This window comes from Chiloscyllium punctatum, chromosome 12, assembly GCF_047496795.1.
Source record: "Chiloscyllium punctatum isolate Juve2018m chromosome 12, sChiPun1.3, whole genome shotgun sequence".
Taxonomy (NCBI): Eukaryota; Metazoa; Chordata; class Chondrichthyes; order Orectolobiformes; family Hemiscylliidae; genus Chiloscyllium; species Chiloscyllium punctatum.
The window spans coordinates 65,682,540-65,710,428 of record NC_092750.1 but is presented as its reverse complement, the minus strand read 5'-3'; the positions used below and the strand labels follow the sequence as shown (position 1 = coordinate 65,710,428).

The following is a 27,889-nucleotide window of genomic DNA, read 5'->3' as shown; positions in this document are numbered from 1 at the left end:
CTGGCCCATGTCCCTCCAAACCTTTCCTATTCATGTATCTATCCAAATATATTTTAAATGTTGTAATTGTACCCACATCCACCACATTCTCAGAAAGTTTATTCTACATGCGATTGACCCTCTTTGTAAAAGATCTGCCCCACATGTCTTTTTCTTTTCAAAAATCTCTCTCCTCTCACCTTAAAGATATGCCAGGCAAAAGTGATTACTGCATTGCTGGAGATTAGAGTCAAGATTAGACTGGTGCTGGAAAAGCACAGGCCAGACAGCATCTGAGGAGCAGGAAAATCGACGTTTCGGGCAAAAGCCATTCATCAGGAATGAGGCTGGGGGCCTCAGGGGTGGAGAGAAAAGTGGAAGGTGGGTGGGGCTGGGGAGAAGGTAGCTTAGAATACAATAGGTGGATGGAAGTGGGGGTAATAGTGATAGGTCAGAGAGGAGAGTGGAGCTGATAAGTGGGAAGGAAGATTGACAGGTGGGACAGGTTATGAGGATTGTGCTGAGCTGCAAAGTGGGAACTGGGGTAAGGTGGGCGGGGGAGGGGGAGGGAAAAATGAGGACATTGGTGAAGTCCACATTGATGCCTTGGGGTTGGAGGGTCCCAAGGCGGAAGGTGAGGTATTCTTCCTCCAGGTATCAGGTGATAAGGGAGTGGCGGTGGAGGAGGCCCAGGACCTGCATATCCTTGGCAGAGTGGGAGGGGGAAAGTTGAAATGTTCAGCCACAAGGCGGTGGGGTTGATTGGTGCGGGTGTGCCGGCGATGTTCTCTGAAGTGCTGTGCAAGTAGGCTGCCTGTCCCCCCAGGTGTAGAGGAGACCGCATCAGGAGCAATGGATACAATATATGACGTGTGGAAGGGCAGGTAAAACTCTGATGGATGTGGAAGGCTCCTTTGGGGCCTTGGACAGAGGGGAGGGAGGAGGTGTGGGCGCAGGTTTTGCAATTCCTGTGGTGGCAGGGAAAGTGCCAGGAGGGGAGGGTGGGTTTTTAGGGGGCGTAGACCTGACCAGGTAGTCGTTGAGGGAATGGTCTATATGGAAAGCGAATAGGGGTGGGGAGGGAAATATATCCCTGGTGGTGGGGTCCATTTGTAGGTTGCCGAAATGGCGGAGGATAATGCGATGTATAAGGAGGTTGGTGGGGTAGAAGCTGTGGACCGGGGTTGGGGAGGGTGTTCTGTCCTTGTTGGAGGGGTGGGGTTCGAGGGTGGAGGTGCAATGGAGGGTATCCTCACTACGCGGGAGGGGAAATTGTGGTCTTTAAAGAAGGAGGCCATCTGGTGTGTCCTGTGATGGAACTGGTCCTCTTGACAGCAGATATGGTTGAGGAACTGGGACTAAGGGATAGCATTTTTGCAGGAGGTAGGGTGGGAGGAGGTGTAATCCAGATAACAGTGGGAGTCAATGGGTTTGTAGAACCGCCATCTACAAACAGACCCCCAATACCAGAGGTATACTTCTCTCCCGACCCCTATCCGCTTTCCATAAAGGCTGTTCCCTCCGTGACTACCTGGTCAGGTTCACGCGCCCTAACAGCCCACCCTCCCCTCCTGACACCTTCCCCTGCCACCACTGGAATTCCAAAACCTGTGCCCACATCTCCCCGCCACCACCCCACACCCCCATCTCCATCCAAGGCCCCAAAGGAGCTTTCACATCCATCAAAGTTTCACCTGCACTTCCACATGTCATTTATTGCGTCCATTGCTCCTGATGTGGTCTCTTTTACATTTGGGAGACTGGACACCTCCTCACAGAGCACTTCAGAGAACATCTCTGGCACCAATCAATCCCATCGCCCATGGCTGAATATTTCAACTCCTCCTCCCACTCTGCCAAGGACATGCAGATCCTGGGCCTCCTTCACCCCCGCTCCCTCACCACCCGACACCTGAGGAAGAACGCCTCATCTTCCGCCTCGGAACACTTTAACCCCAGGGCACCAATGTGGACTTCACCAGTTTCTTCATTCTCCTCCCATCCACCTTACCCCAGTTCCAACCTCAGCACCATCCTCATGACCTATCCCACCTATTAATCTTCCTTCCCACCCTCTTCTCTGACCTATCACCCTCACCCCCACCTCCATCTACCTATTGCACTCTCAGTTACTTTCCCTCCAGCCCCACCCCCCACCCATTTATCTCTCCACCCCCAAGGCTCCCACCCTCATTCTGATGAAGGGCTTTTGCCCGAAATGTTGATTTTCCTGCTCCTCAGATGCTGCTTGACCTGTTGTGCTTTTCCAGTACCATTCTAATCTTAAAAATGTGCCCCCTAGTCTTGAAATTCCCCATCCTAGGGGAAAGACAACTACCATTAAATCTATCTATCTATCTATCTATCTCTACCTTTCATTTACAAACTTCTATCAGATCGCCTCTTAGTCTCCTAGTGAAAGAAGTCCCAGCCTATCCAGCCTTTCTTTATAACTCATACCCGGCAACATCCCGGTAAATCTCTCCTGAACCCTCTCCAGCTTAGTATCCTTCCTATAACTGGGCGACCACAACTGGACACAGTATTCCAGAAGAGGATTTACCAATGTCCTGTACAACCTCAACATGACTTCCAAACTGCTATTCTCAAAGGTTTGGGCAATGAAGGCAAGCGTGCCAAGCACTTTTTTAACCACACTGTCTACATGTGACGTAAACTTCAAAGAATTATGTACCTGCCCCTCTGTTCTACAACACTACCCAAGGCCCCACCATTAATTGTATAAGCCCTGCCCTTGTATGTTTTACCAAAATGCAATACCTCACATTTATCCAGATTGAACACCATCGACCATTTTTTAGCCCATTGACCCATTTGATCAAGATCCCTGTGTAATCTTAGAAAACCTTCTCCATGGTCTACAATGCCTCTGTCCGTAAACTTACTAACCATGTTTTTTATATTCTCATCCAAATCATTTATATAAATGACAAACAAAATCAGTAAAGAATTATGAAGCAATGAAGACGGAAAAGTTAGGGTATGGGAGAAAGCTAGTCAGAAATATAAAAACGAATCGTAAGAGTTTCCATATTAAAAAAAAGTTTACACTGTGAGCGTTGGTATTTTAAAAATGAGTCCATAGATAATAATGGAAGGTAAGGAAATGGCAGATGAATTGATTAGGTATTTTGTACCAATCTTCATAACTGAGATTCTATATACTACATACAAAGAATATAGAAACATAGAAAATAGAATCAGGAATAGGCCATTTGACCTTGTGAGGCTACTTCACCATTCGACATGATCATGGCTGATCGTCCAAGCCATTCCCACTTTCTCCCCCTACCCTTTTACCCCTTTAGCCCCAAAAGCTTTACCTAGCTCCCTTTTTTGTAAATATTCAATGTTCTGGCCTCAAGCAGAGAATTCCACAGGCTCACCACTCTCTCTGTTAAGAAGTTTCCCCTCAACTCAGTCCTAAATGGTCAATTCCATATTTACAGACTGTGACCCCTGGCTCTGGACTCTCCATCATGGTGAACATCCTACCTTCATTTACCCTGTCTAGTTCTGTTAGAAATTTACAGATTTCTGAGATCTATCCCTCCCCCCTCTAAACTCCAGTGAACATAATCCTAACTGATCCACGTTCTCTTGATAGGTCAATTCAGGCATCCCAGGAAACAGGTGGGTAAATTTTTATTGCACTCCATCCACAGCCAGAACATCCTTCCTCAGAGATGGGGAGCAAAACTAAACAATACTCTAGCCGTGGTCTCACCAAGGCCCAGTACAAATACAGTAAGGCATCACTGCACCTGTACTCCAATCATCTTGCTATGAAGCCTCTCATGCCTTTGCTTTCTTCACTATCTGCTACTCTTGCCTGCTTACTTTCAGTGATATTCAGATATTAATCCGCCTTCCTTATTTTGCCACTAATGTGGATAACCTCACATTTACCTCATTATGCTTCATCTAACATGCATTTGCTGCCCACTCACTCAACTTGTCCAAATCACACTGAAGAATCTCTATATCCTCTTCACAGTCCACCCTCACATTCATCTTTGTGTCATCTACAAACTTGGAGATATCATAATTTACATTACTTCCCAAAGTGGAAATGGAAGGAAGGGAGGTATTCAGGAAATTTATAAGTATTGAAGAAGTAATACTAAGTAAATATTTGGAGCTACAGGCTGTCAGGTGCCCTAAGCCTGATGGACTTCCTCCTAGGGTCTTGAAAAAATGAATAGTGGGATAGTCGATGTGCTGGCTTTAATTTTCCAAAAATCCCTTGATTTGGGTAAGTCTCCATTAGACAAAGATGTTGTTAAACTTGAAAAGGTTTACGAGTACATTAATGGGACTGCAGGGTTTGAAATATAGGGAGAGGCTGAATAGGCTAGGGTATTTTCCCTGGAGTGTCAGAGGTGAAGGGATTGATCTTATAAAGGTTTATACGATAATGAGGGGCATTGAGAGGGTGATAGCCAAGGTCTTTTTTCCCAGGGTATTGGAGTCCAAACCTAAAGGGCATTGGTTTAAGGTGAGAAGGGAAAGATAAAAAAGGGACCTAAGGGGCAACTTTTTCACGCAGAGAGTTAGTGTGTGTATGGAATGAGCTGCCAGAGGATGTAGTGCTGGCTGGCACAATTACAACATTTAAAATGCATCTGGATGGTTTAATGAATAGGAAGGGTTTAAGAGGGACTATGGGCTAAATGCTGGCAATTGAGATGAGATTGATTTAGAATATCTGGTCAGCATGGATGAGTTGGACCAAAGATTCTGTTTCTGTGCTGTATATCTCTATGAAGAAAGTGAGGACTGCAGATGCTGGAGATCAGAGTTGAAAATGTGTTGCTGGAAAAGCGCAGCAGGTCAGGCAGCATCCAAGGAGCAGGAGAATCGACGTTTCGGGCATAAGCCCTTCTTCAGGAAAACACATTTTCAGCTCTGTATATCTCTATGATGAGAAGACAGCGAATGCAACTCCTTTATTCAAAAAGGGAAGGAGACAAAAAGCAGGAAACTACAGCCCTGTTACGTTAACGTCAGTCACAGTAAAAATGTTAGAAGCTATCATGAAAGAAGATACAGCAAGACATGTTGATCGTAATAGGACAGAATCAACATGGCACTGTGGAAAGGAAATCACGTTTGACCAATTTATTTGAGTTCCCTGTGAAGAAGTAAGACTCAACATGGATAAGTGAAAGCTGAGATTTCCAGAAGCCATTTAGTAAGCTGTCTCATTGAAATCTAATTCGGAAAATAGAAACTCAAATTGGGGGGGGGAGGGGGGGGAGCATATTTGCATGGAGAGATGTTTGGCTGGCTAATAGAAAGAAGCAATAGGCATAAATGAGTCTTTTTCAGGCTAGCAAGATATAGCGAGCTGTGCACCACAGGGACCTCAACCTCTTGTATTATTTTAATTTTTTTTACTTCTAACAATTTATATAAATGACTTGGTTGAAGGGGCTGATGATGTAGTTGCCAGGTTTGCTGATGACACAAAAATGGGGAGAATTATAAATTAAGATGAGGACATAAGGCACTGCAAAAATAAAAAGATGTTTAACGTGAGTAGACAAAGATGCAACAAATGGAATATGATATAAAATTATTCATTTTGGCATGAAAAATCAAAACTAAAAAGTGTGTTATCTAAGCAATGAGAGATTGCAGAGCTCCGAGATGCAGGGGGATCTGTAGGTCCTTATGCATGAATCATGAAACAATGTAGTATGCAGTTACAAGAAGTAGTTAGGAATGGTAACAGTAATCATTTATTGTGAAGGGAATTGCATTCAAAAGTAGGGAGGTTATGCTTGAGCCAGAACATTGGCAAGACCACAACTGGAATACTGTGAACAGTACTAGGGATCTTATTTAAGGAAGAAGGCAAATGCATTGGCATAGTTCGGCAAATGTTTACCAGACTAATACCTGGAATGTACATGGTATTGTATGAGGGTAGGCAAGGCTTGTATCCACTGGAGTTTAAAAGAGTAATAGATGACTTAATTGGAACATGGAAGATCCTGAGGGGTCTTGACTGAGTAGATGTGCACAGGATGTTTCCTCTGGGGGAGAATCTAGAACTGTCCAAAAATCAGGAGTTGCCCATTTAAAACAGAAATTAAGTCCTTGCTTTTTTCTCTACTAAAGCTCAGAGTCTTTGGAACTCTATTTCTGAAAAAATGGTGAAAGTATTCCAAATCCCCTTTTCTTGGTCCTCCACATTCCAGTTCCATCAATCCACTAAACAACTCCCTTGTTTCTGCTTTCACTGGTCTTTACACCAGACCTTCCAGAAGATCTTTGCAACATGTAAGTGCACCTTAATTCTTCTCCCATTGGAGTGTTAGGTACAGAGCTTCCCAGTATAAACATTTAAGTATTACAGAGCTGCATGGACGTGTTACAGATTTGTCCACTGTTAAATTTGAATGCACTGTTTCAAATAATATCTTCTTTCTACCCAAAATGTTCTTTCTGCTCCAAAATCACTTTTTTTTTTGAAAAAGAAAACCCAAATTCCAATTTTGCCTTCTTGTCTGCCTCCTATAATGTCCCTTCTCCTCCAAACCAATGACATATTTACATTAGCTTATTAATTCTTTAATCTCTGCTAGGCTGCCCCATTTCCTGTGTTGGCATAAGGTATTCCCAGGGAAAAACAAAACCCTAAGTTAAGAACAAAGCCTTTCTGTAGGAAATGGGTTTGACTACAATTTCCGCAGTGCTACGAGTGTAGCATTCTTAATTCTTTCATTAGCTGTCCTTAATTCTTTCCCCTCTCACCCTTGACTACAATTTCCGCAGTGCTACGAGTGTAGCATTCTTAATTCTTTCATTAGCTGTCAGTCTGAGATCTGCTAGGTTAGGGCAGTAACATATTGTAGGTTCGTATTATGGTTGTATATCCGTGGAAATTGCACAAATTGCCACTTTCTCACCTTATAGGCAGAATAATCAAAGCACTTCCAAAGTCTTGACATCCTCCTTTTACCTGATCTAGGCATGAACAACCAGGAAACAGATGAGGAAACAGTACGCCAAGGCTGCATTCTTGTATCAAATTCCCACACCCCTTGAAAATGTGATTGAGTAGCACTATACTCCTACACACAACAAAGCCATTAAGCTTACCACTTGACTGTCAGCTGGATGAACACCATTAGTTGTCCACTTGCTTTGCACATTTGGCACAATCTTGTCCCTTTGCCAGAGCAATGAGTACATCTGAGGACCAACAAGAAACTCAAGTTAGACAAATGCCATTATATTTTTCATCCAACCGACTTTAATACGAGACTTGTCTATTAAATGCATGTCAAAGAATCCATGCCTTGGTGCACTCAAGATGGTTAAAAAGAAATGTTAAATTCAGGGTATTTTGTATTCTGGATTTAAGATTGCTATCTAATGTAGTATATATCTTGGCTGACTGACTTCAGTATATTGTTCTAGTAACGACGAGAGAAGTCTAAATGGCTCTGCTCTAAAATACTTAGGAAAACATTCCTTTCCAATGTGACTCCCATCTCTATGAGGGCCTTTCTGCAATAAGGTGATATTTCATTCCAGAGGCTGTTAGTTGTGGATGAATCCTGACCGTTAAATGTTTTTAAAAATTATAGTGAACACGCTACCTGGTGTGAAGAGATCCCACCTAGCAACCACAATGCTGAACACTACCTGGATTCTACCAACCCAAGCTACTGAAGAGGGCAGGGGAAGATCAGGGCAGGAAACGAGGAGATTCTCATTCTCATTCTAGACATACACACGATACTTCTATCACCAGACATTGTTCCCAAACTGGGCTCTTAGAACTTACTGGAATTCACAGATTCAGCATAAGCTTGATCATCCTTTCTTACCTTTCAAGTCCAAAGCCATTACAGTGGGTGCACATATCATTGCTAAGACGGGATCCTCGGCCTTTACATACCCAGCACTGAACCTGCATTTACAAAACAGCACCGTGTTATTTTATATCTTTAGATATCTAATACGTGTCATTCCATTGATTGGTGAGTACAGTGCTTGGCATGCAATGAACTGAAGGATGCCCAGAAAGGAAGTGATTCAAATGGTGAAGTATCCAAGAATGAAGGAACTTGTAATCATATTAAATTCATTTGAGAGAAAACATTATAGAACCATAGAGATGCACAGCACGGAAACAGGCCCTTCAGTCCAACTCATCCATGCCTACCAGATATCCCAATATCCCAACCTAATCTAGTCCCATATGCCAACACTTGGCCCCAATCCCTCTAAATCTTTCCTATTCATATACCCATCCAGATGCCTTTTAAATATTACAATTGTACCAGCCTCTCTCACTTCCTCTGGCAGCTCATTCCATACATGCACCACCCTCTGTGTGAAAAAGTTTCTCCTTAGATCACTTTTATATCTTTCCCCTCTCACCCTAAACCTATGCCCTCTACTTCTGCACTCCCCAACCCCAGGGAAAAGACTTTGCCTATTTATCCTATCAATGCCCTTCATGATTTTAGAAACCTCTATACAGGTTACCCCTCAGCCTCCGATGCTCCAGTGAAAACAGCCCCAGCCTATTCAGCCTCTCCCGATAGCTCAAATCCTCCAACCCTGGCAACATCCTTGGTAATTTTTTCTGAACCCTTTCAAGTTTCACAACATCTTTCCGATAGGAAGAAGACCAAAATTGCAAACAATATTCCAACAGTGGCCTAACTAATGTCCTGTACAGCTGCAACATGACCTCCCAACTCCTGTACTCAATACTCTGACCAATAAAGGAAAGCATACCAAACGCCTTCTTCACTATCCTATCTACTTGAGACTCCACTTTCAAGGAGCTATGAACCTGCACTCCAAGGTCTCTTTGTTTAGCAACACTCCCTAGGACCTTACCATTAAGTGTATAAGTCCTGCTAAGATTTGCTTTCCCAAAATGCAACACCTCACATTTAACTAAATTAAACTCCACCTGCCACTTCTCAGCCCATTGGCCCATCTGGTCAAGATCCTGCTGTAATCTGAGGTAACCTTCTTTGCTGTCCACTACACCTCCAATTTTGGTGTCATTTGCAAACTCACTAACTATAACTCCTATGTTCACATCCAAATCATTTATGTAAATGATGAAAAGTAGAGGGCCCAGCACCGATCCTTGTGGCACTCCACTGGTCACAGGCCTCCAGTCTGAAAAACAACCCTCCACCACCACTCTCTGTCTTCTACCTTTGAGCTAGTTCTGTATCCAAATGGCTTGTTCTCTCCGTATTCCACGAGATCTAACCTTGCTAACCAGTCTCCAATTGGGAACCCTGTCAAATGCTTTACTGAAGTCCAATTTGATCATGTCCACTGCTCAGCTCTCATCAAATCTCTTTGTTACTTCTTCAAAAAATTCGATCAAGTTTGTGAGACATGATTTCCCACGCACAAAGCCATGTTGACTATCCCTAATCAGTCCCTGCCTTTCCAAATACATGTACATCCTGTCCCTCAGGATTCCCTCCACCACTGACGTCAGGCTCACTGGTCTATAGTTGCCTGGCTTTTCCTTACCACCCTTCTTAAATAATGGCTCCATGCTAGCCAATCTCCAGCCTTCCGGGACCTCACCTGTAACTATCCATGATACAAATATCTCAGCAAGGGGCCCAGCAATCACTTCTCTAGCTTCCCACAGTGTTCTAGAGAACACCTGATCAGGTCCTGGGGATTTATCCGTTTTTATTTGTCTCATGACATCCAGCACTTCCTCCTCTGTAATATGGACAATTTCACGATGTCACCATCGATTTCCCTGTATTCTTTACCTTCCATGTCCTTCTCCACGGTAAACACTGATACAGAATACTCGTTTAGTATCTTCCCAGTCTCCTGTGGCTCCACACAAAGGCTGATCTCTGAGGGGCCCTATTCTCCCCACTAGAAAGGGTTTGGATTATTTTGAATCCATGAAACTGAGAAGATAATTAATTAAATGCACCGCACTCAATAATCAGCCCCCATCTTACACTACAGTCCAAAATCAGATCAACCACGATCTTACTGAATGCCAGAGCAAGCTTGAAAGGCCGAGTGACCTACTCTTATTCCCTGTTCTAATGGTATTGTGAGTTCCATGTTGCAGCTTTCTGTTGCTCAAGTTCCACAAGAGACAGCAGAGCATAGAGTCACTACTTTTGAAATAGCCAATAAAATCCAATATCCAAGCATTTCCCAGTTGAGAGACTGATCATAGTATCAGCTCGAGTCAAAACACAAAAGCCATTAACCTGTTGCCTCCACACACTTTGAACAAGACGACAAATAGTCATCTCTTGAGTCCAAAGGGTGTGGCGTCAAGTCTCCAGAGACCTGACAACTAAATCTAGGTTGACACACTCCAGTGCAGTTCGGTGGAAATGCAGATTGCATTTCGTATGAGTTGTTAATCTAGGTCCTTCCTACCATTCAGTTAGATGCGAAACCTGTTTGGTCTAGAAAGAGCAGGGAAGGTCTTAACACCATCTTGGCCAGTATTGACATCTCCATAAACATCAGTAAAATAGGTTACCTAGTCATTATCCGCTGTTTAAGAGAGAAATTATCTGCTGTGTTTCCTACATTAAAATGGTGTAAACTTTAAGAGTACTTCACTCGCTGCCAGGCGCATTGAGGTATCCTGAAGTCATTAAAAGGTACGATGGAAATGCAAATTCTTTCAATCTTCCTTCCTAAGGAAGTATCAAATGATAGAAACCAAATTGGCCCTTCAGACCTGCTTGTTCCATGGATGACTTGAAGAACTCCTTTTACTGCCCACAGCTTCTCTCCATCGCTAAACACCCACTCCTCATCCTGAGCTTTGAGCCGGGCAATATTCTGGAACATTCTGAGCTCCTCTTTCAGGAGCCCTTGACTAGTTGGTTGCTCTGGCATGGCACATAGAAGCTGTGTGCTGCTCAGGAACCATTTTGAGGGCCTCCCAACTTTCCCCACAATCCTGTTCCCAGTCAGATATTTACTTTGAAAATAAAGTTCACACATTTGGGCTCAGTCTCACCATTGGTACCAGCCGTGTTGAAAGTTACAGCCAAGAGCTTCTGGCTCGTTTGTTGGGGCTCAGAAATGATTGAGTTCCAGAAGGAGGATTATGATCACCAGGTGGCTCCAGGGATTAGTCAGTCCAAGACTATCGATGATAGTTTCACAATCACTATTACTGAGACTAACTTCCAAATCCAAACTTGACGAATTGAATTTAAATTCCACCAGCTGTTCTGGGGGAATTTGAACTTATGACCTCAGAGCATTATCTTGGGAGTCTGGGAGTATTACACACTGTCTCCCTTGACTGGCCGAGGGATAAAAGGACATTTCAGTTCTTGAGCTCACTGAGAAGTCTGACTGAATTATTAATCCATTTTAATTACCAAAACATTAATGTAATAATCCTGCTCAGAGCACTGTTCAACAGTAGTATGCACCACAGGTAGACCTTTAACACCTTGAGTCAATTGCTGAGGTGCACTTCTATTGAGTGAGGCATCTTCACACATGTGAGATTAACCTTGCTATGTAATATGTAATCTTCAGGCAAGACAACATCAAAAGCAACTGAAAACCTCTCACGTTCACTACTTACCTGCCCAGTTGCAGTGCATTTGTTGCATGCTACTTTTCCCAACGTCATACATATGTGACACCCCTGAGAGAGAACACAATTATATGAGATTAAATTTGAACCTGTACTCTGTCAGTTCATCTACAAATTACAAGAAATAAATTCAATCTTGGTGCATTTAAAGCAGAGAGCTGTACAATAAACCACGATCTACATTGTGTGGTAACATTTCACAATCAAAATTTTTGGGCGGCACGTTGGCACGTTGGGTTCAATTCCCGCCTCACGCAAACTGTCTGTGTGGAGTTTTCACATTCTCCCCGTGTCTGCTTGGGTTTTTTCCGGGTGCTCCGGTTTCCTCCCACAGTCCAAAATGATGCAGGTTAGGTGAATTGGCCGTGCTAAATTGCCCGTAGTGTTAGGTGAAAGGGTAAATGTAGGGGTATGGGTGGGTTGCTCTTTGGAGGGTTGGTGTGGACTTGTTGGGCTGAAGGGCCTGTTTTCACATTGTAAGTAATCTAATCTAATCTAAAATTCAATTCTTCTTGGGGTAACCTGTGTGGAAGCATCAATGTGTACAGCAACAATGCAGAAAGACATCACTAAGTGAAAACAGGCTTCAGAAAATGTTTTGCCATTGAGTCAGGTCTCTTTACAGTTACATGATGTAGATTTGGCAGTACAGTATATCCTGGTACATCTTTTGCTGTGCATTTCAATGTTTGAGCAACTTAGTCTTTCAAATCAATCAGAAGACTGACTTTCAAAGTGCCTGCATACATTCAGCAGAATGCATACATTGGCAGGTTTTAAACGTTGTAATTTTGAGTTTTGTAGTTCAGTTAAAATAATATGGACCTTCCAGATGCAGGAGGTGATCATCCTTTTGGCTAACAGGTTCAACGTAGAGCATAGGCTCAAAAAGACTCATCAGAAATTAAGATTGTGACAACACTCACTCCAGAATTCATTTTGCTTCTTCCTTTTTCAGATTTGGAGATGCCAGTGTTGAACTGAGGTGTAAAAAGTTAAAAATCACACAACACCAGGTTTAATTGGAAGCACACTAGCTTTTTTCGGAAGCATGCTCTGACAGGTCAAAGCAAATTTGACACAAGCAGAAGCAAGCTTTATCGATGCTTCTGATGCTCTGAGACGACGAAAGCCATTAACAATTTTCACACAGGAGATGGGACACAGTTATTCCATGGAGTCCAGAGTATGTAAACCTGAGAATTTCTCTTTGGTGTGGATGAAGGACAATCTGACCCTTTAATAGCCATCAAAAACAAAAAACTGCTGGTGCTGGAAATCAGAAACAAAATCATAAATTGCTGAAAAGACTGAGGAGGCCTGGCAGTATCTATGGAAAGAAAACAGTGAATGTTTCAGGTTCAGTGATCCTTTTGCAGAGCTGCCTCAGAGAAAGTGTTCCCTCATGTGAAGCCTTACCTTTATGGATGAAGTGTGTGGCACTGGAATTTTCTCCTCATGGTCCTGAAACATTGGAGGCTTCTCCACTATTATATTCCAGGGGAGGGGAGGAATTCCATATGCATTGCTGTCCACAAACTGCCCTAAAAACAACAAGAGACCATTGTTATCTTTTAAAAACAACCAGTAGGTACAAAAATCAGAAAAATACCATAATAAAATGTAAAGACATCAAAAGGTGGACATGAGCTAGCCATGGGGAACAGCAGTGGAGTCTTCATTGCAAGATGGTAGCTACAGCGTAAAGGATGTGATTTTTATTTCCACATGTAGGATTTGAGAGTGGCTAGTAACAGGATAGGATATGTGCAGTAGCATGAGGGCCACATAAACACCATCCATCAGCAGGTAAAGAACCTGTAGTGATTGGAATGAGGTTGGCTAAGTTGATCTCATTGAGTAGGAGTGCACTGATTGAAGCTGTTAACCTGAGCCAATCAGGAGTCCAGGCTGACAGATACAAAGAGGAGTGTAATGGCCTGGGAGAGTACCTGTTTGACAGGCTCACCCTGGGGGAGAGCAAATGAACTGACTGCAATCTGTGATTCCCTATCTTATGGGACATTCTGTGCCTTTTGTACAAGGAGCTGTGAAATGCAAGAGCTGTCACTAATTGCTCAGTCTTTTTCTTATTACTAACTGAATGGAAATTGGTATAGCAAAAAAAAAATAAAGAGGATTATCAGGGATTATCCTCACTCTAGAGACTGGCTCTGAGCAAGCTAGGCAGAGTCCATGGACTATGCACAGAGAAACAAAGGGTGACTTGGTGATGGAATATCAGCCTCAGTGAAGTTATCTCCGAACTGTTTCTAGGAGGAGCTAACTTGTTCTGTGTTTGTTATCAATACTTTGTGAGAACATTTCAGTAGCTGTACTTACCTCGGAGTATAACCTGGACATTTACCTTGGACTCCCATGTAATTTAAGATGTAATGTATTTTGCTATTTAGTAATTACAATAGTCCTTTATCGCTTATCAAGATTGAGCTCATCTTCTGTTGAAGACTGCATGGGGGCATACCAATAAGGTGTGGTTTACCAAGATCAATGAATCTACCCTAGGTAATCCTTTTGGTCCAGTAGACGCAATCACAACGTTTTAAGACACTGGCAACTCCAGACAACCTTAACTGAATTGATCACAGAGGCTAGATATCACATTAGAGAACAAAATTTAGAGGTTGGTCAGGAACATGGAAAGTAGAGTAGACTTTAAAAAACAATGTGTCCATTGAAAACCCAAAGCAGCTGACAGTAGTTTATTGTTATATCTCTGACTGAGGCAGAGATAGAATTGCTATGGCACTGAAGGTTACACAAAGAGAAACATAGCCAGCAGTATGCCTTCAAAGTTTAACAGATTGTCAGTGACTGTGCTCTCTGTACAGCTTATACATACTTTGGATTTACGTTGTTCTGCATGTTATACACTCACCACTATAAGGCACCATCTTCCACTCAGTTGATCTGGACTCGGTGAAGCTTTCTAGGCGATACTGAAGTAAAGTAAACCTTAGTTTAGCAATGTTTCACAATCCTTAAGTGCAATCCTTAAGTGCTTTACATTCATAATATTTCACTGACAGCTTGCATTTGAGTCAGTAATATAGGGCAGAACTGTCAGGACTGGAGAATCTTGAATTGAGAGAGAAAGAGTGGTATGGAGGTCCCCTCAACTTTGCAATCTTCACTCCATTAATTAAGTCAAGTATAGGCAAGGCTGAGCTTGGATTTAGCACTCAAGCCCTGGAGGGGGTTTCTAACCTAGAGATTCAAAGGTAAGGTTGCTAATACAGAAAACCTGCTGGGTAAATGTATCACTTCAAAAACATCTCATCTGAAGTATGGAGGTATTTCTGGAGAGGTGTTTGGGTTGTGTAACAATGTAATTTTGTTCCTCTTTCATTATAACAGGGCATCACTTACTCTGTAGGTGTTGTATGGTCTTAAATCCCGAAAGATCATCTCTTTGGCAGGGCTGGTGCTGTAGCAACATTTGCTGGATGCAAACTCAATGAATGCTTCTCTAGCTACGTCTTCAGTGATATTGGGAATACTGATGAGAAGGGAATAAGGAGGAGAATGGAGAAAAGCATATGGCTGTTACAATTGTTCCACAAACATTACAAAACACATTCACAATATCTTTACATTAAATTCCTTGATCATTTTAGCTTTTGTCACTCAAAACAAACTGTAGATTGAAATAACATACATTCAAAGAATAAAATTCTTGAAAACACAAGATTGGGCGGCACGGTGGCACAGTGGTTAGCACTGCTGCCTCACAGCGCCAGTAGACCCAGGTTCAATTCCCGCCTCAGGCGACTGACTGTGTGGAGTTTGCACGTTCTCCCCGTGTCTGCGTGGGTTTCCTCTGGGTGCTCCGGTTTCCTCCCACAGTCCAAAGATGTGCAGGTCAGGTGAATTGGCCATACTAAATTGCCCGTAGTGTTAGGTAAGGGGTAAATGTAGGGGTATGGGTGGGTTGCGCTTTGGCGGGTCGGTGTGGACTTGTTGGGCTGAAGGGCCTGTTTCCACTCTGTAAAGTAATCTAATCTAATTAAACAGATGAGTTCAACATCCCAAGAGAATCTATTGATAATTTCATTAATGGTCTCTACAGATTGGTGGATTGATGGGTTTTTTTCGGACGTATTATAGTTCAATGTTTTGACTGTGGAGAAAGCCAATCAGATGGCACTGGTTATAGAAATCAGAAATAACCTCTGCAATATCTAAAGATGAGAAGGATATGACAAGAAAGCAGCAGAATCCATTCAGTTCTTAAGGTAAAAAGCACTAAAAACACACACAATATGCCAGTGTGGAAATTAAATTTAAACCAGCTGAGTCAATTTTATTGTTCTAAGTACTGCCATAGAGATGCGGAGTGTTTGGCTGACTCAATTGCCCTTTCTTTATTGATAGAGTCATAGAGATGCACAGCACGGAAACAGACCCTTCGGTCCAACTTATCCATGCGACCAGGTAACCCAACCTAATCTAGTCCCACCTGCCAGCACGCGGGCCATATCCCTCCAAACCCTTCCTATTCACAAAACCATCCAGATGCCTCTTAAATGTTGCAATTGTTCCAGCCTCCACCACTTCCTCTGGCAGTTCATTCCATACATGCACCACCCTCTGCGTGAAAACGTTGCCCCTTAGGTCCCTTTTATATCTTTCCCCCTCTCATCCTAAACCTATGCCCTCTAGTTCTGGACTCCCCGACCCCAGGGAAAAGACCTTGTCTATTTATCCTATCCATGCTCCTTGTGATTTTGTAAACCTCTCTAAGGTAACCCCTCATCCTCCGTCGCTCCAGAGAAAACAGCCCCAGACTGTTCTGCCTCTCCCTGGAGCTCAGATCCTCCAACTCTGGCAACATCCTTGTAAATCTTTTCTGAACCCTTTCAAGTTTCACAACATCTTTCCGATAGGAAGGAGACCAGAATTGCACACAATATTCCAACTGTGGCCTGACCAATATTCTATATAGCTGCAACATGACTTTCCAACTCCTGTACTCAATACTTTGACCATTAAAGGAAAGCATACCAAACGCCTTCTTCACTATCCTATCTACCTGCGACTCTACTTTCAAGGAGCTATGAACCTGCACTCCAAAGTCTCTTTGTTCAGCAACACTCTCTAGGACATTACCATTAAGTGTATGAGTCCCGCTAAGATTTGCTTTCCCAAAATGCAGCATCTCGCATTTATCTGAATTCAACTCCATCTGCCACTTCTTAGCCCATTGGCCCATCTGGTCCAGATCCTGTTGTAATCCGAGGTAACTTTCTTTGCTGTCCACTACACCTCCAATTTTGGTGTCATTTGCAAACTTACTAACTGTACCTCTTAGGCTCACATTCAAATCATTTATGTAAATGACGAAAAGTAGAGGACCCAGCACCGATCCTTGTGGCACTCCACTGGTCACAGGCCTCCAGTCTGAAAAACAACCCTCCACCACCACTTTTGAGCCAGTTCTGTATCCAAATGGCTCGTGTTCTGCCTGTATTCTATGAGATCTCACCTTGCTAATCAGTCTCCCATGTGGAACCTTGTCAAACACCTTACTGAAGTCCATATAGATCATGGCCACCACTCTTCCCTCATCAATCCTCCTTGTTACTTCTTCAAAAAAGTGAATCAAGTTTGTGAGACATGATTTCCCACGCACAAAGTCATGTTGACTATCCCTAATCAGTCTTTGCCTTTCCAAATACATGTACATCCTGTCCCTCAGGATTCCCTCCAACAACTTGCCCACCACCTACATCAGGCTCACTGGTCTATAGTTCCCTGGCCTGTCCTTACCACCTTTCTTAAGTCGTAGCACCATGTTAGCCAACCTCCAGTTTTCCGGCACCTCACCTGTGACTATCGATGATACAAATATCTCAGCAAGGGGCCCAGCAATCACTTCCCTAGCTTCCCACAGAGCTCTCGGGTACACCTGATCAGGACCTGGGGATTTATCCACTTTTCTGCATTTCAAGACATCCAGCACTTCCTCCTCTGTAATATGGACATTTTTCAGGATGTCACCATCTATTGCCCTACATTCTATATATTCCATGTCCTTTTCTACAGTAAACACTGATGCAAAATACTCATTTATTATCTCCCCCATTTCTTCCAACTCCACACAAAGGCCGCCTTGCTGATCTTTGAGGGGCCCTATTCTCTCCCCAGTTACACTTTTGTCCTTAATGTATTTGTAAAATCCCTTTGGATTCTCCTTAACTCTATTTGCCAAAGCTATCTCATGTCCCCTTCTTGCCCTCCTGATTTTCCTCTTCAGTATACTCCTACTGCCTTTAGATCCTAAGGATTCCTGTCTATACCTGACATATGTTTCTTTCTTTTTCTTAACCAAAACCTCAATTTGTTTAGCCATCCAGCATTCCCTATATTTACCAGCCTTCCCTTTCACCCTAATAGGAATATATTTTCGCTGGACTCACGTTATCTCATTTCTGAATGCTTCCCATTTTCCAGCCGTCCCTTTACCTGTGAACATCTGCCCACAATCAGCTTTTGAAAGTTCTTGCCTGATACTGTCAAAATTGGCCTTTCTCCAATTTAGAACTCCAACTTTTAGACTTGGTCTATCTTTTTCCAATCACTATTTTAAATTTAATAGAATTATGGTCACTGGCCCCAAAGCACTCCCCCACTGACACCTCAGTCACCTGCCCTGCCTTATTTCCCAAGACTCTTGCCATAAACCTGCTGTCTCCAAAGAGCAGGACGCTTTGTATGAATAAATTAATTTCTAGCACACACAAATGAATCACACAATGAGCCCCCCTGTTTGTCTTAACTGGTTTCTGACGTAATTCTTAGTGCAGTCAAGGTTATTAATTTATTAATAAAATTTGTCTGTCCAATAACAAAGAAATCCAGATGCAATAACAATTGATATTGTATTTCTAAAGGTTCATAGACTGCTCTCGGTAACATAACTTCAAGGATGGTTAAAATGAGGGGATAGCTATGAGGAAGTATGTTTTACTTTGGCAGCACTGAATAATTTTGTAATTTCTGAAAAATGTGCAAAACCTACCCACCAGGAAACATGGACTCGCAGGAAAAATTGTCACATGTGCCAAATATATCACACGATCTTTTGGCAGACAAATCAAAAGATACTTGGTTCACATTTCCTTTTATTTTGGCATGTGGCTCTGTCACTTTGCAGTGTACTGCTCTCTGCTGACAGCACGTGCAGTTCACTTCAACCTGACTCTGAGCCCAGTCAGTATGTTTTGGTCCATATTTAAATCCATTGTCAAAACAAAGAGATGAATTTCCAGGGAAGGAAAACACCTTGCGAAATTTCAAACTTAGCTTGCTTGCTGCATGCACCATATTATTCATATGCTTGATATTTGGCCCATAGTACAAACAAACACAAATTAAGACACAGCTGTAGACTGTTCAGCCCTTGGAGCCTGATACAGCATTTGGCAGAATCATGAGGAATCACAATTTATGTTCTCATCGTGAAATAAGCTGGTGTTCTACTATAGCGCTGCATTGTCAGAAGTGTCAGCTTTCTCTGGCGAATCATTAAACCAAGGTTCCATCTGGTCTTTCAAGTTCCCACTTGGGTTTTTGAAGAGCAACAGGGGAGATGTCCCCAGTATCCTGAATCAGAAGATCTGGCCACTTATTGCACTACTGATGTGGGATCTTCTCTACATTGTAATAGGTATTCTGTTTATTTTTGTTTTAAATGTTGGCTCTAAAGTGCACCATGAGGTCACGAAAGGTACCACATAAACGAAGATATTCCTTTTCTTGTGCAGGGACTTATTGAATTCGGTCCTTCAACAACCTTGTAGGCCCACTCCTCATGCTTCAGAAGCCCTATACTAAGTATTCTCTAAAGAGGCATATTCTTAATTCAGTGGCCAATTCTTAGACCTTATGGAAGTTTTTACATCTCTGCAGCAGAAGCCAGCAACAAAACTTGCAAATGACACCAAGAGTGGTTAATAGCTAAGAAGATGGTTGTAGGTTGCAGGAAGATGTACATGGGTTGATCAGATGAGCAGACAAGTGGCACATGGTAGTTAACCCTGATAAGTGTGAGGTGATGTGCTTTGAAAGAAGAAACCAGATGAGGGACTATTTAATGAAAAGCAGGACACTGGGCAGCTTAGAGGAACAGAGGGACCTTGGGCTAATTATTTACAGATCCCTGAAGTTGGCAGAGCACATGAACAGGATAATTAAGGGGCAATGGGACATTTACTTGCATCAGACATAGCACAGAGTATAATAACAATGTTGGACTTGTACAGAACATTGAGCAGGCAATAACTGAAGTCGCGTGTGTAGTTCTGGTTGCCCTACTGCAGGAAGGATGTGATAGGCAAGAGGGGGCACAGAGGAGGTTCACCAGGATGCTGCCTGGGATGGAGAACTTGAGCTGTAAAGAGATAGGCTTGGATCGTTTTCTCTAGAGCAGAGAAGACTAAGGTGTATAAGATTTTGACAGCCAAGGACAGGGTGGATAGACAGCAGCTGTTCCACTTGTTTGCAGGGTCAATCACAAGAGGCCATAGTTTTAGGGTAAGGGGCAGGCGATTCAGAGAGGCTTTGTGGAAAAAACCTTTTCACTCAGGGGGGAGGGGGGGGGGGGGGGGGAAAGAGGAATCTGGAATGCATTGCCTGCAAAGGTAGTGGAGTTTGGAAACCTTGCAACCTTTTAAAAAATACTTGAATACTCAAATATCACTGGGTGGTATGGTGGCTCAGTGGTTAGCACTGCTGCCTCACAGCAGGGACCCGGGTTCGATTCCTGCTTCGGGCGACTGTCTGTGTGAAGTTTGCACATTCTCCCCCGTGTCTGTTTCCTCCCATAATCCAAAGATGTGCAGGTCAGGTGAATTGGCTATGCTAGATTGCCTGTAGTGTTAGGTGCATTGGTCAGGGGTATATACAGAGTAGGGGAATAGGTTTGGGTGGATTACACTTCAGAGACAATAGACAATAGACAATAGACAATAGATGCAGGAGTAGGCCATTCTGCCCTTCGAGCCTGCACCGCCATTCAATATGATCATGGCTGATCATTCCTAATCAGTATCCTGTTCCAGCCTTATCTCCATACCCCTTGACTCCACTATCTTTAAGAGCTCTATCCAATTCTTTCTTAAATGAATCCAGAGACTGGGCCTCCACTGCCCTCTGGGGCAGAGCATTCCACACAGCCACCACTCTCTGGGTGAAGTAGTTTCTCCTCATCTCTGTCCTAAATGGTCTACCCCGTATTTTTAAGTTGTGTCCTCTGGTTCGGCACTCCCCCATCAACGGAAATATGTTCCCTCCTGCCAGAGTGTCCAGTCCTTTCATAATCCTATACGTTTCAATCAGATCCCCTCTCAGTCTTCTAAACTCAAGGGTATACAAGCCCAATCACTTCAGTCTTTCCGTGTAAGGCAATCCTGCCATTCCAGGAATTGACCTCGTGAACCTACGCTGCACTCCCTCAATAGCCAGAATGTCTTTCCTCAATTTTGGAGACCAGAACTGTACACAGTACTCCAGGTGTGGTCTCACCAGGGCCCTGTACAGCTGCAGAAGCACCTCTTTGCTTCTATACTCAATCCCTCTTGTTATGAAGGCCAGCATGCTATTAGCCTTCTTCACGACCTGCTGTACCTGCATGCTTGCCTTCATTGACTGGTGGACAAGAACACCCAGATCTCTCTGAACAGCCCCTTTACCTAATTTGATACCATTGAGGTAGTAATCTGCCTTCCTGTTCTTGCCACCAAAGTGGATAACCAGACATTTATCCACATTAAACTGCATCTGCCATGCATCTGCCCACTCACCTAACTTGTCCAGGTCACCCTGTAATCCCCTAACATCCTCATCACATTTCACCCTACCACCTAGCTTTGTGTCATCAGCAAATTTGCTAATGTTATTGCTGATACCATCTTCTATATCATTTACATATATTGTAAAAAGCTGCGGTCCCAGCACGGATCCCTGCGGTACCCCACTGGTCACTGCCTGCCATTCCGAAATGGAGCCGTTAATCACTACCCTTTGTTTCCTATTAGCAAACCAATTCTCTCTCCAATCTCGTACTTTGCCCCCAATCCTGTGCGCCCTAATTTTACTCACTAACCTCTTGTGTGGGACTTTATCAAAAGCTTTCTGAAAGTCCAGGTACACTACATCCACTGGATCTCCCTCGTCCATCTTCCGAGTTACATCCTCAAAAAATTCAAGAAGATTAGTCAAGCATGATTTCCCCTTCATAAATCCATGCTGACTCTGTCCTATCCTGTTACTATTATCCAGATGTGCCGTAATTTCATCCTTTATAATAGACTCCAGCATCTTTCCCACCACTGAGGTCAGACTAACTGGTCTATAATTTCCTGCTTTCTCCCGCCCACCCTTCTTAAAAAGTGGCACAACATTAGCCGCCCTCCAATCCTCAGGAACCGACCCCGATTCTATTGAACTCTGGAAAATAATCACCAGCGCATCCACGATTTCCCGAGCCACCTCCTTCAGTACCCTGGGATGCAGGCCATCAGGGTTGGTGTGGACTTGTTGGGCTGAAGGGACTGTTTCTATACTGTAGGGAATCTAATCACAACATTCAAGGATATTGACAAGTACAGGAAATTTGGATTAGCACACTTTTAGTGGTAACTATGTAATTGCAGCCCCGATGAGCTGAAGGGCCTTTTCTGTGGTGTATTAATCAATGAGTTCTATTGCTCTGCCTGTAAAGAACATAAGACAACACTTTTCACTGCACCTTGGAACATGTGATAGCAATAAATCAAATTGCTTTCTATTCAAGAACTGCTGATTAAACGGATCAGTTGTACTTCATTTTTCTCTAACGAATGGGATATTTGAGTCAACATGCCTTTCACGGTTGGCATTTTTCGGGTGTGATGCACGCATTAGATATATGCTCTATATTTAACTGAAAACTGGTTGCAAAATACAAATCACTACTTAATAATTCAGCAAGGTACCAGCACAGCCATGCCAAAAAAACCCCAAAGTCAGAATTAACCAAGTCTAAAACAGGCTTTATGGATTCGTGACATGTTCATGATAAAGTTAACTGACAACTCACTAAGCAAGCTAGTTGTAAGCTGTTGCCAGTGGTAGCACCGGGGCTTCAAGTCAGAAGCTGGAATGTCCACTCCAGACACTGAAGCACAGATTCCACTCTGGTGTTATTCTGAGGGACTGCTGCACACAGACCATGATTTGAAGAACAGCAGGGTACCTACTGATCTGGTTGACATTTATCCCTCAAATAATCTTGCTACAGACAAAACTTACTGGTTATTTCCTCTGTGTGGGCCGAAATAACCTATGCAAAAATTGGCTGCCGTGTTTGCTTACATCATAACAGAAATTGCAACTCATTTTTCTGCTCCGCTCACCCACTCAAACAGTTTCCCTTTGAACTCGTTGCACTCTGTTCTCCCAAGTCGAGCCCTGATGTTGTTAGGATTTGCTGAGGAGGGGAGTGTGGCTGTCTGATGTATGGGCAATGACCTTGCAGAAGCTGAGTGCCATCTCTCCCTGATCCACAGCCCCACTGAACATAAGGCTGCAGTTTTCAGGACTTTCACCGATTCGGGATTAGTGGTGCTGGAAGAGCACAGCAGTTCAGGCAGCATCCAAGTAGCTTCGAAATCAACGTTTCTGGCAAAAGCCCTTCATCAGGAATAAAGGCAGTGAGCCTGAAATGTGGAGAGATAAGCTAGAGGAGGGTGGGGGTGGGGAGAAAGTAGCATAGAGTACAATGGGCGAGTGGGGGAGGAGATGAAGGTGATAGGTCAAGGAGGAGAGGGTGGAGTGGATAGGTGGAAAAGGAGATAGGCAGGGAGGACAAGTCCGGTCAAGTCATGGGGACAGTTACTGAACTGGAAGTTTAGAACTAGGGTGAGGTGGGGGAAGGGGAAAATGAGGAAACTGTTGAAGTCCACATTGATGCCCTGGGGTTGAAGTGTTCCGAGGCGGAAGATGAGGCGTTCTTCCTCCAGGCGTCTGGTGGTGAGGACGCGGTGGTGAAGGAGGCCCAGGACCTCCATGTCCTCGGCAGAGTGGAAGGGGGAGTTGAAATGTTGGGCCACGGGGCGGTGTGTTTGATTGGTGCGGGTGTCCCGGAGATGTTCCATAAAGCGCTCTGCTAGGAGGCGCCCAGTCTCCCCAAAGTAGAGGAGACCGCATCGGGAGCAACGGATACAATAAATTATAATAGTGGATGTGCAAGTAAAACTTTGATGGATGTGGAAGGCTCCTTTAGGGCCTTGGATAGAAGTGAGGGAGGAGATGTGGGCGCAGGTTTTACAGTTCCTGCGGTAGCAGGGGAAAGTGCCAGGATGGGAGGGTGGGTTGTTTGGGGGCGTGAACCTGACCAGGTAGTCGCGGAGGGAACGGTCTTTGCGGAAGGCGGAAAGGGGTGGGGGGGGAAATATATCCCTGGTGGTGGGGTCTGTTTGGAGGTGGCAGAAATGTCGGCGGATGATTTGGTTTATGCGAAGGTTGGTAGGGTGGAAGGTGAGCACCAGGGGCGTTCTGTCCTTGTTACGGTTGGAGGGGTGGGGTCTGAGGGTGGAGGTGCGGGATGTCGACGAGATGCGTTGGAGGGCATCTTTAACTACGTGGGAAGGGAAATTGCGGTCTCTAAAGAAGGAGGCCATCTGGTGTGTTCTGTGGTGGAATTGGTCCTCCTGGGAGCAGATCCGGCGGAGCGCAGAGGAATTGGGAATATGGGATGGCATTTTTGCAAGAGGTAGAGTGGGAAGAGGTGTTATCCAGGTAGCTGTGGGAGTCAATGGGTTTGTAAAAAATGTCAGTGTCAAGTTGGTCGTCATTAATGGAGATGGAGAGGTCCAGGAAGGGGAGGGAGGTGTCAGAGATGGTCCAGGTAAATTTAAGGTCAGCGTGGAATGTGTTGGTGAAGTTGATGAATTGCTCAATCTCCTCGGGGGAGCACAAGGTGGCGCCAATGCAGTCATCAATATAGCGGAGGAAGAGGTGGGGAGTGGTGCCGGTGTAATTACGGAAGATCAACTGCTCTATGTAGCCAACAAAGCGACAGGCATAGCTGGGGCCCATACATGTGCCCATGGCTACCCTTTTGGTCTGGAGGAAGTGGGAGGATTCAAAGGAGAAATTGTTAAGGGTGAGGACCAGTTCAGCCAAACGAATGAGAGTGTCAGTGGAAGGGTACTGTTGGGGACATCTGGAGAGGTAAAAACGGAGGGCTTGGAGGCCCTGGTCATGGCGGATGGAGGTGTAGAGGGATTGGATATCCATGGTGAAGATGAGGCGTTGGGGGCCAGGGAAACGGAAGTCTTGGAGGAGGTCGAGGGCGTGGGTGGTGTCTCGAACTTATGTGGGGAGTTCCTGGACTAGGGGGGACTTTCATTGACCCCATCTCCTCCAAGCTTCCCACCAGAATTCCCCATAACCCAACAGCCCGCTTCTACTCCTTTCCCAAATCCCACACAGAGGACTGACCCATCCTTCCAATCTGCCCCACTGAACCTATCCCTTATTATCTTGACTCTTTTTTTTTTAAATCACCCCCCTCTTGTTCAGTCTCTTCCCATTTACATTTGCGATCCTTCTGACATTACAAAGGTTCCACAATTTCCATTTTTTCCAGTTCCAGCCACCTCCTCTTCACCATTAACGTGTCTGCGAATCGTCCATCATTTCTACCTTTCCCTGACGATACAATCAATGCATCTTCTCCTCCTCTCCGCTACCAGCATTCTGTAGGGAACGTTCCCTCAGTGATACCCTGGTCCATACTCCTCCATCACGCCCAACACTTCCTCACTCCACCACAGCACCTTTCCATGAAAATGCAGAAGCTGTAACACTAGACTTTTTACTTCCTCCATCTTCACTGCCCAAGACTCCAGTCACAGCCTCAAGGTGAAACAGCCATTTACTTGCATTACTTTCAATCTAGTCTACTATATTCACTGCTCACAATGTGGGGGTCTCCTTTACATTTGTGAAACCAAACGCAAGTTGGGTGACCGCTTTGCAAAGCGCCTCTGCTCTGCTTGCAGCAACGACCCTGAACTTCTAGTTTTGGCCATTTCAATAGACCTTCATGCCCTTATGCTAACATTTCTGTCCCGAGCCTTCTACAATGTTCCAAGAAGCTCAGCTTTTTTTCCAGGCCCCTTAACTTCAGTTAGAGTCATACAGGACTCAAAACACTAATTCTGTTTCACTCCTCACCGATGCTGCCAGACCTGTTGAGTTTCTCCAAAACTTTCCGTTTTTATTTTAGGAAGGGAAGTAAGTTGGTGAAGAGGGTATAAGGAAGTTGCAAACTGATACAGATAGTTTAAGTGAGCAGTCGAAGATACGGAAAATAATGTGGAAAAAGGTGTGAACTTGGCAGGAGGAATAGGAAAGCAGCATAATCTTTAAATAGAGAGAGTGTGGAAGAACAAAAGGTGATCTTGTTGAAAAATATAAGATCCTGAGGGAACATGACAGAATGTTTGACAAAGCGAATTTGTTTTGGAAGAGAGTAGGAGGGGACTCATTTTAAAAAATATGGGATCTCCAATTTAAGGTGGGGACGAAGAGAATTTTTTCTGTTCAGAAGATCATGAGTATGTGGAACTCTTCTCCCTAGAGTGGAATGGAGGGTGAACCATTGATTAATTTGGAGGCTAAGTTAGATAGATTCTTATCTAACAAAGGAATTGAAGAATGTCAGGAATAGGCAGGAGTGTGGAGTTGATCAAATCAGATCTGCCAATGGGGTTAATGAATTTATCACGTGCTACAGCAAGGTTGAGGGGCAGAATGGTCTAGTCCTGTTCCTAATTTGCGTGTGTGTGTGTGTGTGTGTGTGTGTGAAACTAAAACGAGTCACTCTGATGTTTAATAATAAGTCTGATAATGAAAGTCCAGGGCATGAAGGTCTATTGAAATGGCCAAAATGTTACTTCAGGAGCTATAATTCAGACTGGAGGAACACTGCAAGCCTGTAGGATGCAAGGCCAAAAATGAGGTTCAAGGGTTGTAAGATGAACTGTGACTTGCCACTTTTAGGATCTCACCTCCACGCTGTCTGTGGATGAGGTTCATCTCTCCGTGCTCCTTCTGCTATAGAACTAGGTGGGAGAATGTAGCTTCCCTCTGTGAATGATAAGCACACCATTAGAACATCAGCTGGAGCATCTAGGCTCCCTACCAACGCCCTCTGCTGGCACACACACATATGTGCACAGACACATGCACACATGCCTTCCCAGGGGTCAGGAAAGTTCCAGGTTTGATTGTGACTTTGTGCTCACTTCAGTTAGAGCATTCATACCTGCTTCAAGTAGGTGCACTGAAGGGACATAATAGTGGTGACAGAGTCCCCAATCCTGATAGATTACCCAGTTATTGCTGTTGAGAAGAAAGGGAATCTGAAATCATCTAATGTGCTCCAAAGGGATGTTTCAGACCTAATGGAATGAGGAAACCTTGTCATTGGAGGTGATGGATATTTTAATCAAGAGTTAATGCTGTCTGAATTGACTGTATAAATATAGGGAGCTAGCCATCACTGTGGTTATATTGAAAGAAAATCTTAAAAGTCATCCATGAGGTGTGGGTTTTATGGGTGTGGTTAACTGAAATAATTGACTATAAGTGTGGACTGGGAATCTCTACAAAAACGTTATTGACTTGTGTCTACAGGTGAACCTGTAGACAAAAAAAAGGATAGGGTTTGGCTATGCTGCCTACCACAGTCAAAGTCTGGTGGCATTCCACATTGGTCACACTTTAGGAAGAGACACTTGGGCAAAGAACTGGGGGTCCTCCACTGCTGCAGTGGAAAGAAAGTGACAAGGTTCTGATGGTGAGGGAGAGGATGGGGAAAAAAAATGGAAGAGCTTCACTATATTTTGACTCTTCCCATGTTGAAGTAAATGACATGTTGATGTTGCAGGTTCATTCTGCATTTAGTTATCACCTTGGCTCAGTTGATGGTTGGAGTTTGAAACCCTGCGGAAGAGTAGCCACTCCATCTAGACAGCCATTCCAATGCAATGCTCAGGCAGCAATGCATAGCAGAGACATTATTAAGTAGATGGAACACTAAGGAGCGGTCCTGTCAGCCTATTCTATTGCCCCCAGGCAGCACTAAATGATCCCACAGCACTCTTCAAAGATGAGGGGGAGATCTCCCCATATCCTGGCCAACATTCTCCTTTCAATGTTCATTCCTGTCAATGCTGGGGATAGGATCTTGAGCAGCTGAGCCACTAG

At 44.0% G+C, this 27,889-nt stretch overlaps 1 protein-coding gene across 1 annotated transcript in view; it reads right to left on the bottom strand.

Moving 5' to 3' along the window:
- The window catches only part of LOC140483887 (protein SSUH2 homolog), a 64,388-nt gene that overhangs the window by 15,930 nt on the left and 20,569 nt on the right, over positions 1-27,889 (bottom strand). Inside the window, exons 4-10 of the mRNA XM_072582679.1 lie at positions 26,689-26,767; positions 14,999-15,128; positions 14,508-14,568; positions 13,028-13,152; positions 11,597-11,659; positions 7,845-7,927; positions 7,111-7,203 (exon numbers count right to left, since the gene is read on the bottom strand). Coding sequence (XP_072438780.1) covers positions 7,111-7,203; positions 7,845-7,927; positions 11,597-11,659; positions 13,028-13,152; positions 14,508-14,568; positions 14,999-15,128; positions 26,689-26,767 — 634 coding nt within the window. The remainder of the gene's footprint in view (positions 1-7,110; positions 7,204-7,844; positions 7,928-11,596; positions 11,660-13,027; positions 13,153-14,507; positions 14,569-14,998; positions 15,129-26,688; positions 26,768-27,889) is intronic.